The sequence below is a fragment of the Amblyomma maculatum genome, chromosome 9 (genome assembly GCF_055883805.1).
Source record: "Amblyomma maculatum isolate TAMU_Amacu chromosome 9, ASM5588380v1, whole genome shotgun sequence".
NCBI lineage: Eukaryota > Metazoa > Arthropoda > Arachnida > Ixodida > Ixodidae > Amblyomma > Amblyomma maculatum.
The window spans coordinates 120131152-120143369 of record NC_139352.1 but is presented as its reverse complement, the minus strand read 5'-3'; the positions used below and the strand labels follow the sequence as shown (position 1 = coordinate 120143369).

At 47.6% G+C, this 12218-nt stretch overlaps 1 protein-coding gene across 3 annotated transcripts in view; it reads right to left on the bottom strand.

Annotated features, from left to right (window-relative positions):
- Positions 1 to 12218, bottom strand: part of ArfGAP1 (ADP-ribosylation factor GTPase-activating protein 1) — a 99041-nt gene that overhangs the window by 69340 nt on the left and 17483 nt on the right. For all 3 annotated transcript variants that reach the window (XM_084579455.1, XM_084579457.1, XM_084579456.1), the window contains exons 5-6: positions 8292 to 8470; positions 1210 to 1293 (exon numbers count right to left, since the gene is read on the bottom strand). In XM_084579455.1, coding sequence (XP_084435581.1) covers positions 1210 to 1293; positions 8292 to 8470 — 263 coding nt within the window. The remainder of the gene's footprint in view (positions 1 to 1209; positions 1294 to 8291; positions 8471 to 12218) is intronic.

Sequence of the window (12218 nt, the reverse complement as noted above, 5' to 3'; positions counted from 1 at the left end):
TTGAACACATTGTTGAGTGAGGTAATGATGCACTGCCGACCATATTTCACACAAGACAGAAGAGTGGTATATGTAGACAACACAAGTGCTCACTACAAAAATGAACCCAATGCACAACACATGAAGCTCCAGAGAACGGCTGTGTTGCTTACAGCTCTCTCGGTCCTTGTTTGTATGCAACTGCATGTGCTCTGCGATGCATGCTGCTGGCAATGTTTGCGTGCACTATAAACTTACGTTTCAACATGTGAAAAGAATTTCAAATATGTTATTTCATGTTATTTTATGTTGTTTTATATGTTATATGTTATTTCAAATATATTTCCAATATGTTTGTTATTCGATTCGTATCCATATCTGAAAAACTGATATTTGGAATTTTTCAGAATTGAAATATGTATTACAGGATACACTGCACGCTGCACCGCAATGCTTGAATGCCTGAACTGTGCAGTGAAGCATCCTCAAAATGTGACGGAGCTGCTCAGTCTTGACAGTGTGCACAATGACAGGAAAAAAAACTTTGTTCTTGGCTTTACATCAGATGCAACCATCATGGCAGTCAGATAAAATTACTCAGATGCAACCAGTCTTTTGAACTGATAATTTGAGCTTTAGCTTAATTCAGACTTTTCCAGTCCCTCGAAGGCCGTATTAATGAGAGTTGACTTATTCAACAGCAATATGACAGCTCAACAAGTTTCGTGCCGGTTATTCCTGTACAGGACGTATACTGGATTTTTTCAGTAGAATATTAATTTTATTTGCAAATGCCGCGCGAGTTCTGAAATAAGCAAGATGAGCAATGTTTGCACTTTCTAATTTTGTTTTTTTTTTTCCCACTGATCAGATATCCGATACAAGATTCGAAGGCATCCTTTTCTCCATATCTACAGTGCGATAAACGGGACAAGAGAACACAATAACGACAAACACAGCGCTGTGTTTGTCGTTATTGTGTTCTCTTGTCCCGTTTATCGCGCTGTAGATATGGAACATCGTCACCAACTTACCCAACAACTGACCTTATCCTTTTCTCATATTCGTATTCATGTTCAAAAATTTCAATATTTGCACTCACCTAAAAAATAAATCATTACTCTCTTTTTCTCTAGCGTCTGAGCACCTCCAACAATGCATGTTCAAGAAAAGAAAACAAGGCATCCAAAACAGCGGGAGTGAAAGAGAACAATGCAAAGCTGCACTCACTCGGGTCGCGTGGCGTTCTGTGCCTGCACCCGGGAGAAGAAATCATCCCTGTGCGATGCCACCTGCTCCGAGCTGAAGTTGTAGCTGCAGAAAAAGAGGGCATCAGGTAAGCTGCTATGCTGCCACACTGACTGGTCATGCATGCAGCCCTAATGCCTTGCAGGCAGTTTCTGAGCAAATATTTGCTTTCAAAGCGTCCAGGCAATTTATGGCCTCCACAAACGAAGTGCTCTCTAATATGCCTTTTTGTGTTTCCGACCTTCGTAAAGCAATACGAGTCACAAAGATGATGACGCCACGCATGACATCAACATCATATATATGCCTCAATTTTAAAACACAAACACTGGGGGACACTCCACACTTAAGGGTATGACACTGATGTTTTCCACCTGTAGTTAGCATTGCAAATCCTCGCCCATGTACAAGCACTTTGCTACTCATGCAGCAAACGTTCTTAGCTGTGGAGACCATATATTTCAGTCCCATTTATCCCTTGTCAGTACCACTCATGCAGTCTGCTGTGGCCTTCTTCCAAGCTGCATGTGCCAAGGACGTAAAGGGGAGCCACTGCACATAGATGACGGGGGAAAGAGCTAGTATGCTTAGAACCCCCCACCTCCTAACCCTACATGTGCCTGGCTGCGTGTGCATTAAGGCTCTAAATTTTGATGATGATGTTTTGATAATGACATGTGGCTGGCCCGGCTAAATGAAAAGCATCATGGCTGAGATGCATGAAACTTAAAACAGTTCCGAGACCACTGCAAAATCTGCAATGGAGAAATGCAAAAGCCGGAGCACTGCTGCTGTACATCACGCGCCCCTTGTTGAACACAGCCAGCGTCCCGTTGAAAGCATCAAAGTTCACTGGCGTTCCATAAATGATTTACAGCAAAGGAAAGGTGCAGTATCTATCACTCATGGAATTTCGTTCACATATCTCGCAGACAAATCTCACCGACGCGAGAAGGCCGCTGTTGCTCTAACGGTCGCTGAGGGCAATAGGTCCAGGCGTTCGCTGGTAGTTGACCGATTCACAAGACGCTTGCCGAGGATTCACTAACGGCAGGATCGGCAAAAAAGTGGCCGCCATCTTGAAGGCCGGCGGGATAAGCGACGGAAAACAACTCATACTTTGGGCTCCGGGGCACGGCAGCATTGCCGGGATAATCCAGGCCGATCTCATAACTCGAGGTTATGCAAACCGAGGGAGGTCAGAGGCCGAAGAGACTGAGGCAGTGACCCGTACCTACGCAGACATTTTGGCGCACTACCGGGGGACCAGATGACGGTGTTAAACAGGAAGAAGTTGGTGTCCTGGCGGCAGCTACAAACAAATTCTTATCCCTACAGCAAGATACATCTGACAGTACACAAGGACACATGTCCCTGGAGTGGACAGAAACTGAAACTTTATCACATTACATGGGCCTGACACACGACATCACACGACATGGGGATGAAATCTCGTGACGTCACCGGCTAATTGTTGCCAGACCAGAAAGCTGCTTCCAATATTATTAATAAAAATTCATTTTATAACTACTGAACTGAATGAGTTCAAATTTCGAGGACTTATAATTTAACGTGTGTGGAGTGAAACGCAGTAATCAGTTTATGCTCAAATATTAGCTGTCATGACCCCTGTAAAACAAGCTTTAGTGGCCCTCTGCCTTGAAGGTAAGCTGCCATCAAGCACCTACAGTAAAGCATTTTCGCATATTTTATAAACATTGAAGATTCACACTTGTTTGATGTTTTTTTTGGTATCGAATACATCACTGCCATGCTTCTTGTTGAAAAAAAAATTATGTTTGCATCTAATTTTCTGGGCATGCTTGCTTCGGATGCTGAATCCACAGTGTTTCAGCTGATATACCGAAGTTTTTGCTGCACAGTCCCCTTCCGACTGCATTTTTGACTGCATACTTTGAGGCATTGTTTACCAAGCAACTGCTGTGAAAAGGTCAGGAAGTACAAAGTAGAAAGTTAATCTGAGTACAAGGACACTCTGACTGCCCACTGTCAGCTGCAGTGATTGCCAAAGCAATAATGCTATCACATGCGTACCTCACCCACACTAATAGAGATCATAGCTGACAATACCATATTTACACGATTCTAATGCGCCCTGATTGTAATGCACAAATGCCTGGAAACCATGAAAATAACTTAGCACCCAATTCTACCGTGCAGAAGAAATAATGCAGCGAACAAGCATCTGAAAATTGCTTAAACCATTTAATGGAGCAAAATCGGTACACATAAACACAACCACAAGACGTTGACGTCATAAGACCATTTCACATGATGCGATTCTCGCCACAGCAGAGTGCGATTTCAGACGGCAGGACACACCGCTCCCGCCGCAGAGCGACTGCGACAGACTTCCAAAGAGTTTGTCGCACGCTGCACTGTCGCAGCGATCGTTGCAAACGAGGTGGCCGCCAGCCAATGAAATTCAGCCTGATATGAATGTCGTACGTTATTGCGTACAAAATAAAAAAGTTAAAAATGTCTATTCTGCATAAAGCGCTTTATATTCTGATAAAAGGACATAACTTAGATACAATATTTAATCTCATGCCTGTTCTAACTTTATTGTTGGTAAAATATGATGATGCCGCCACTCGTGCTGCACCAACAGAAATCGCTTGTACCGCAAGCATGTGAAAGGGCTGTTGTGATTGGCACTGCAACGGCACTGCAACTGGACAGAAATTTTTCGCTCATGTCGCATCATGTGAAACGGCCTATAGGCTACTCGTCAAAGTCAGAAGAAAGCTCTTTCTCAATATCTACTGACCATAAAAGATCATCTTGAGTACCATCTAAGGGGTTGGAAATTGCACATTTTTAAGTGCATGCATGACCATAGGCTTCCAAAGCACCGTCGAGCGGCGCTGCTGCTCCTGACAGGGAGCGCCATCTCTGACAGAAAAATAGAAACTGGGGATACACGCGGCGGCACCACCTAGGCATCCCGTGCAAGTTTTCTCCTTTCGCTCGCTCGCTTCCGCGCACGTGCAGACGTCTCGCGCTGCTTTGTCGCGTGGACAGGAAAGCACACACTGGACGCCGCCGGCTCAGCTCGCTGCCTTCAAGGCGTGCGCCACATGCCACCTGCATTGTCTTGATTGGGCAACCTGACGCGTATCTCAACGAAGGACATTTAATTATAAGCGGGAAACTTTTTATTCACGTCTGCACTGTGAAGCAGACAACAGACGGGGATGAGTAAATATTGATTGTGAATGCGTCCCACGTTAGCAAAAACGTAGGAAGCGCATCTCGAGGTAAGCCCGCTATGTAAATATATTGTCGTATATAATATGTTTAAAAACTGCTAAAGTATCATAAGTACTGTGAAATAAAGTGGCCCGCTCGTTGACCATCGTTTTGGCCTGTAGCATGCGATCTTTATACGGATTTGTTTATTATTATTACGACGTTACTAAAGGAAATCTTGCAGTAGAAGAATCTCATAAGCACATGCGCGCTCCGTGCGCTGCACGTGACATAACCGGCTCGCTGGCTCGGAAGCACGGTGTCTTACACCGTGCTCGGAAGGTAGGTGAAATCCAAGCTTGTACTACATAGTGTTTTATTTCGGTTTTTATTAAATGGTTGTGCTTCATTTATGATAATATTTGGTTTGCACTCACTAACCCTGTGACACGAATGGGGTGCTCCGTGCGAGTAGTGTCAGTCGAGCCATAGCTAGGATCAATTTTGTACTGCACTTCCGACATATCTTCGTTAATAATAATAACAACAACAATAATTGGTTCACTTATTGGCCAATTTGCGAAAATCTGTAAAAGCGTCTCAGCAAGGCATGTTTTCCAACGCCGCCACCCCCCCCCCCCCCCCCCCCCCCCCGAAAAAAAAAATGGCCTCGTTCCTGGATATTTTCTTAATCAATCTAAAAATGAAAAGGCAGCTGTGGACACTTAGGGCACATTCACACATCAGTCTCTATCATGGACGTCGCATCTGTTGATTTGGTTGCTTTCAGAGCACTCACAAAGCAGGGAGAGAGCACAGAAAATCGGCAAAACTAGACACGCGGGGAGCGAAGAGCAGAATAATCTTCCATCCTCTTCACTTTTTATGCATGGTGTTAAACCACTGTACTTTTTTGATGCCTCTACAAGCAGTATTTGTCAACTATCAACATTTCTGAGTTTAAGAAGAAAGGGGAAATTGGCTCTTTTCGTTTCCACAAAGAACACGAGACTTCTCAGAACGCTGTCATGCGGTTGGAAAGCAGGTCTTGCGGACACGCTTCCAAAGGATTCTGCAAAGTTTCACACGTGAGCCTCATCTTTTTGTGCTTCGCCTACTATTGTGGCTTCCCATGACACAATTCTACTTGGTACATCCGTTTCGCATCAGCGGAAGCGTTTTTTTACCACCAAATAACCGCCAGGCTCAACGTGATCGCCGCGCATGCACGGGAAGCTAGCAGAGCGTCTGCTCCGGCGAAGCCCCATCGTTTCACATTTCGCCACCATGCCAGGAATGCGGCGCTGCCGTCGCGCGGCGAAACTTGAGCTTGGGTTCCCTATTGCTAACGGGAGGGCCTTCCGCATGCCGTGAATTCATCTCGCAACGTCCCCGAGCGTCGCTCTCTTGAGATCGTGTGAGGGCTTGCTCAGAGAGCCAGTCTCTCTATGCTGCAAACACGGCATGCACGCGGTCATAGTTAAGCCATGAAACAATGATTTAGGCACACATCGAGCAACTGGAAAACACACACACACACACACAAAAAAAAAAGAAAAAAAAGAAAACAGAGGCGGCCTACTGGAAGCTCACTGGCTTTGCTGATACCAATGACAATGTGGCTGGCCATTGCTTTGAATGAGCTGCTTTGTTTCGGGTTTTGAGATTTCGGTTTTGGTATTGAGGTTTTTCAGTTTTGAGTCCGATTGTAACTCGCGTGTATTTTTAAACACTTATTTCCTGGAAAAAAAAAAAAGATGCACGTCAGAATCGTGCAAATATGGTACTACGTGAACTAGCCTGATGGCAACCTTACTGCTACAACAGGGTGGATTCCACCAAATACCTCGGCGTCCGGTTGTCGGCAGGGGCAAACTACCTCGGGCAACACGAGAGGGAAATGCGGGGGAAAACGGCTCGCTGTAAGGGTATGTTGGGCCGTCGGTCGCTCTGGGCGTTTAACCGCTACGAGGTGGCGAGAGCCCTATGGAAAATGGTGGCGGTGCCAGCGCTGACATATTCAAACGCAGTTCTGTGCATCTCCGCCGGCACTCGGGAGTTTCTTGAGCGACAGCAGAGGGCAGTTGGCCGGGTAGCATTAGGGGTGCCCAAACACATAGCGGTGGAGGGAGTCCAAGGCGAGGTCGGATGGTCCTCTTTCTCAGCGAGAGAAGCGGCGGCCAAAGCAAAATATGAGGACCGACTGATGCGCCTCCCGGCAAGTAACCTGGCACATCAGACGCTAATCCACCTGGTGTATGCTGGAATAGCAACGAAGTGGACAGGGTGGATAGCGAGGCTGCAGAGAAGGTACCATCTGCCAACGGTATGCCTCTCGGATGTACCGGCGGTGAGCCAGGGGAAGAAGCTCAAGCTGAAGGTGAAGGAAACTGAGACAGCTGAGTGGATGCGCAGGGCGAAGGAGAAGTCATCCCTGGCATTGTACAGCGCGCAGAAGACAGGGATTAGCCCAGAACCATTTTATGACAATTCTGTGGGGAGCGGGCTACTGGCTGGAGCCAGGTGTGGAGCCTTGAGGACGCGGCAGTGGCGATCTAGGTTCACTAGCAAGTGCGTATCCTACTGCGCCCTCTGCGGAGCGGAGGAGGAAACTTTGGAGCACGTGATACTTGGATGTGTTGCGATTTCTCCCGCCCCTCGCACGGCGTCGCTGCCGGTCGCCCTTGGCTTCGCAGGCAGCACGGCTGACACGGCAGAAGGAAGCACCGACGGGGCTGCGGCGTCACACGAAGAGGGGAGCGGAGTAGAATCCCTTGGTGCAGTCGTGGAATGTACGAAGAGACGGTTGGAGTTCTGGTGGGCACGAGGAGCAGTGCGGCCGGAGCGGCGCAAAGACGTGGAGTGAACTAACATCTATACTCTCCTTTTTCCTTTTCTTTTTTTTTTTTTTTATTATTTTTTTTTTTTTTGCTGGTCAGATCCCACGGGGTGATCGCCCGTTCAAAAGGGTACGACCATATCGCCATCGCCATCATTTTCAAGCCTCCACTCATCTCATCTTGCCTGGCAGCGTTTCAACTAAGGACATGCCTGCACAGTTACATTTCAATACCGGCTGCGCAACCAAAGGTCCATGTGCACTCCCAACATTATAGAAGTGCTATCATTATAGAAGTGCTGGCAAGAACACGAAGCAAGAGCCCTCCCACAACACAGCGCCACTGGGGCCATCTAGTCGACTCTCAATAACTCAAAACAGGTTGAAAATTTATTTGGCAGTCATAACAAAGGGACCAGGGAGTCACTTAAGTGAATGTTTAATTTGAGTTCAATAATGTAGCAGGGTGCCAAAAGAGTCAACAGTACCCAGCTTGCATTACTATGTGCCTTTTCTTTCTTAAGAGACCATCCATAGCACTTTACATATTAAAAATATATTTCAGCAAGGATTTTTAGACCAGTGACCATATTCTGCAACAAATAACACATATGCACATACTGCAGTTTCTGCCAGCCTGTTTCCCAGCAATCTACATCCCGTAAGTAGCAGTTTTTGGTAGGGACATGATTTGCCAATCTTCCCTTTTCATAAGATGTGGCGCCCTCTGGGGAGCGGTTCCAAATTCGTCTGCTACCGGTTGAAAGCGTCCTAGGGAGCCACCTGTGAAGTGACGATGTGTGTCAGCTACCGCCATCTGTCGCCTGTCATGGCCTCAGCGATCTGCCCCGGCTGCGTTGATCACATATACCAAAGACTGCACATGCAAAGCTGGGCTGGTGGTTCGCTTTCAACCAGGAAAGGGGCGCGCATGCGCAGAGTGGTCTTGTGAAAAAGGCACCCCCGTCACAGTGAAACAGAACCACCCACAACAGAAGCCCAAATGGTTCACCTTTGATAGCCGCCGCTCCAGTCCTCAGGCCGGCTGCCCGAGTCATCGAAGCGTGACGTGCTGTAGCTCTGCTGCTTCAGGTCAGAACCTGAGCTGCTCTTAGGGAAGGTGCGTGTCACATGATGCCGGCCCGACGACGTCTCAGCTGACCACGTCTTGCCCTGGGCCTCTGTTGCAATCTGCACACGACAGGAGAAAAGGGAGCTTCATCATATGGCCAGAGACAAGCAAACAGAACTGCCACCGCTAGCACAAATCATTTTGATTTGGTTTATGTGTTTTAACGTCCCAAAGTGACTCAGGCTATGAGAGATGCCATAGTGGAGGGCTCCGAAAATTTCGACTGCCTGGGGTTCTTTAATATGCACTGATATTGCATTCTGTGACTCCATCACATGGTGCATTTGAGAAAGTTGGAATCGACCTTATGGGTCCCGTCCCAAAACCTTCGGATGGAAATCGCTGGATCGTGGTTTGTGCCGACTACCTCACCCGCTACTGCAAAACGGCCGCTCTTCCTTCAGCCACCGCTCAACATGTGTCCATGTTCTTGCTCCGTTCCCTCATCCTGCGCCATGGACATCCGCGAGTGATCATCAGTGATCAAAATCGGCAGTTTACGGCAGATGTTGTGGAAGAGCTTCTCCGTTTGTGCTCGTCACATTTTCGGCACTCCACACCATACCACCCTCAAACCAACGGCTTGACGGAGCGCACCAACTACACACTCGTCAACATGCTCCCTATGTACACTGCATCAGACCACAAGAACCGGGACACAATACTGCCGTTTATAATGCTTGCCTTCAACACTGCAACACGAGACGACCGGCTACAGCCCGTTATTTTCTTCTCTATGCATGTGATTCTCGGTATTCCCTCGACACCATTCTTCCCTATTCCGTCCATGACGAACCTTGCATCGCCGAAACTTTGTCGGGCCGAAGAAGCTCGACGTCTCGCTTGTTTGCGGATTCTGGCTTCGCAAGAGCGTTCCAAAGCTTGGTACGACAGACAGCATCGCCATGTGTCTTACGCACCTGGAGACTTAGTGTGGCTTTGGCGACCTCTCCGGAAACGTGGTTTAGCCCAGAAAATGTTGCTGGCCCTTTAATTGTCATCGACCGCGTCAGTGACCTGAATTACGAAATCGCATGCATGACCACAGCTGGTCATCACACAGCTACAACGGAAGTGGCTCATGTTGCCCGGATGAAGCCATGCCAATCTCGTGGGAACGACTAACTCCCTCGCCCAGGGGGGCTTTGGCTATCCCGGGGGGAAATATAGCAATCCTGAAGACGAGGAAACACATAGAAGAAGACAGGAAAAAGAATGTTGAGAAAGACGAGGAGACTCTTGTGCCCGTGCCGGACTCGCAGCCGTTGACCAGCTGATCACCCTGCCCTCTCGACCTTTTGTTGAGTGCTCCAACATCAAACCCCCGTCATAGCAATATCGCACAGCACACAGGCACCTAGCTTTTCGCCTCCACTGAAAAGCGGCCATCGAGGCGGGGATTCAATCCCGCATCCTTGGGCACAGCAGTCAAGCGCCCTAACCACTGTGCGACCCCGGCGGGTGCGCAAAGCATTTCAATTTTACCATCGCCTGTGCCCAGCTCTGTTAGCCCTTCACAAAAGCAGACCTCGATACATTCTGCATGTGCGGCATCAACATTTTCCGAAGTACTGAAACCGAAAGATGCCGAGAGTATTAAAACATTGCTCCAAAAGAGCTTAAAGGCGATGTAATGTCAAGTTTACATTGGGCTGGGCTTTTATCAATAAAAAACAACTATATTATCCACATACCTAAAATTTCTTAAAATAATGAAATGTGTAGCTGTCATCTCGTCGCTGTGTGTAAAAACGAATTGCTAAGAAGCTGTACTTTGCACAGCCCTATACACTACCACGTTCCTGTATACAGTCGAACCCGGATATATCGAACTCGAAGGAGATCGCAAAATAGTTCGATATATTGATAATTTGATATACAAAAATCGGCTTGTGACGGCACTTACGATGCCAAAAAATGATACCGTATTTGTCGCATAAGCAACCCACTCGCATAATGAACTCACCCTGCACTTTAGCACGGAGAATTTGAAAAAAAAAAAAAAAAAGCGTTAGGCCAGCTCGCTCACATGCAAGCGATTGAGCGATCTCAGGAACGAGCGGCAGCGACAGAGCGAAAAATTTCTAACTCCCTCTCGCTGCTCGATGCACCGCGGCAGCTCTAAACTAGGTTTCTGTGTTGCCGCGGCAGAAATCGCGAGCGTTTTCGCTTGCATGTCGATGGCGCGCGTCACTCCGTTTCGGTTGTCTCATCCACAGTTCATTGCTTGGCAGCGTGCCAAGATGCTGCGCAGCGATAACGTCGGGGCACGTTTATCTTTTGATAGCTCCTGCGGTGGCGGGAAGCGAGCTTGGCAGAGTGCCCGTGATGGCTTGATTGCACGTACAAGCCTGGTTCGATTTATCACGCCACGCTTGGGGCGGGCGTCATGATCGCAGCAGCTGACCGCGTGCTTTCGTTGACTCATACATGCAAGAATAAACAACTCCCGGAAAAAAAAAAAAACTTACCGCCGCCTAACATCCGAACAGCACAACGATAAGAAAGGATGACTCGCAAAAAAAAACAACAAAGAGAGAGCTGCCGCTTTTTAACGTCCGCAGGCGCCATAGCCACGTCAATCGCCGCGCGCAGAGGGTTTGCAGCAAGCGCTGCAGAAAACATCCGACGCCTGTCTGAAAACGGGCTGAGTTGGCGCATGCCTAGCGCGTGCTGAAGGAGAGAGATAGCTCGGCAAAAGGGTGGGCACACCCACGCACATGGCTTGCAAACGTCATCTGCTGGCGCGCGGGAAAAGATAACTGCAGATGCGCGCCTTTGGGGAATGGGCGCGGCGCTGCCCAGACCAGCCGTCGCCGAACTGTCCCCTCTCATTCCTTCCGCACGTGGCTGAAAACGGCACGCGGCAAACGGCCAAGGGTGATGCGATCGTCTTTGGGAAAGGCACACTTTCCAGTGCGTGGTGCAGAGTTTGATATATCGAACGACCGGTGAAATTAAGTTCGATATATGACGCGGCTTTCCTATACTTTTACATGGGATTTTCAAGGGGATATTCCGCGAGTTCGATATAACCAAAATTCAATATATCCGGGTTCGACTGTATGAGCGTCATCAGTCCATTCAGCACAGATCGTACCAAAATGCAAATGTCCCCTTTCTACAATATTGCCAGTGGGTCACACATCATCAGAACTTTGAATTTTCGTCAGTACTTCTAAACTGCCCACTTCTGTATCATTGTTTACCGGTAAACTGATCCGATTTGTTTCAGCATACCATCTGTTGCTGCTGCCTTACAAGGAAAACAAATTTTTTGTGCAGAAGCACTCATATGAGAGTCAGGAGTAGAGCCAATATCTTCATCACTTGCTGCCACAGCAACTGTGACACCAGCTGTTATCGAGCTACCAAAGTGGGGACTGGGACATCAGCACGCACAGCAGATACCCCTATACCCTACAGCACGGGTTGAAGCCTAACACTAGTGGGTGTGAGACAGCACCAAAAAAGAAACGAAAGCTTTCAGTTCATAACTAGTTAATTTGGTTGAGCGAGTATGCTAAATTAGGCACTGCAATTAGGGTCACAATGAATATGCAGAGGTGGAAGCAGGCTTGAGCATTTTGGAGCAGCTCAGGGAGCCGTAATAAAGCCATTTTGGAGCAGCTTTGGAGCGGTAAAACCAGAGTTATGGAGCATTTGAATTATGTTTTGAAGCATGTTTCTAGGCTCAAACACTTTAGTTAATGGCAATTTTTGCCCAATTTGATTACTTTTTATTCCATGTTCAATGCTTTTCTGAATAAAAGACATGAAAAGCAGATAAAACATTTACAGATCCTT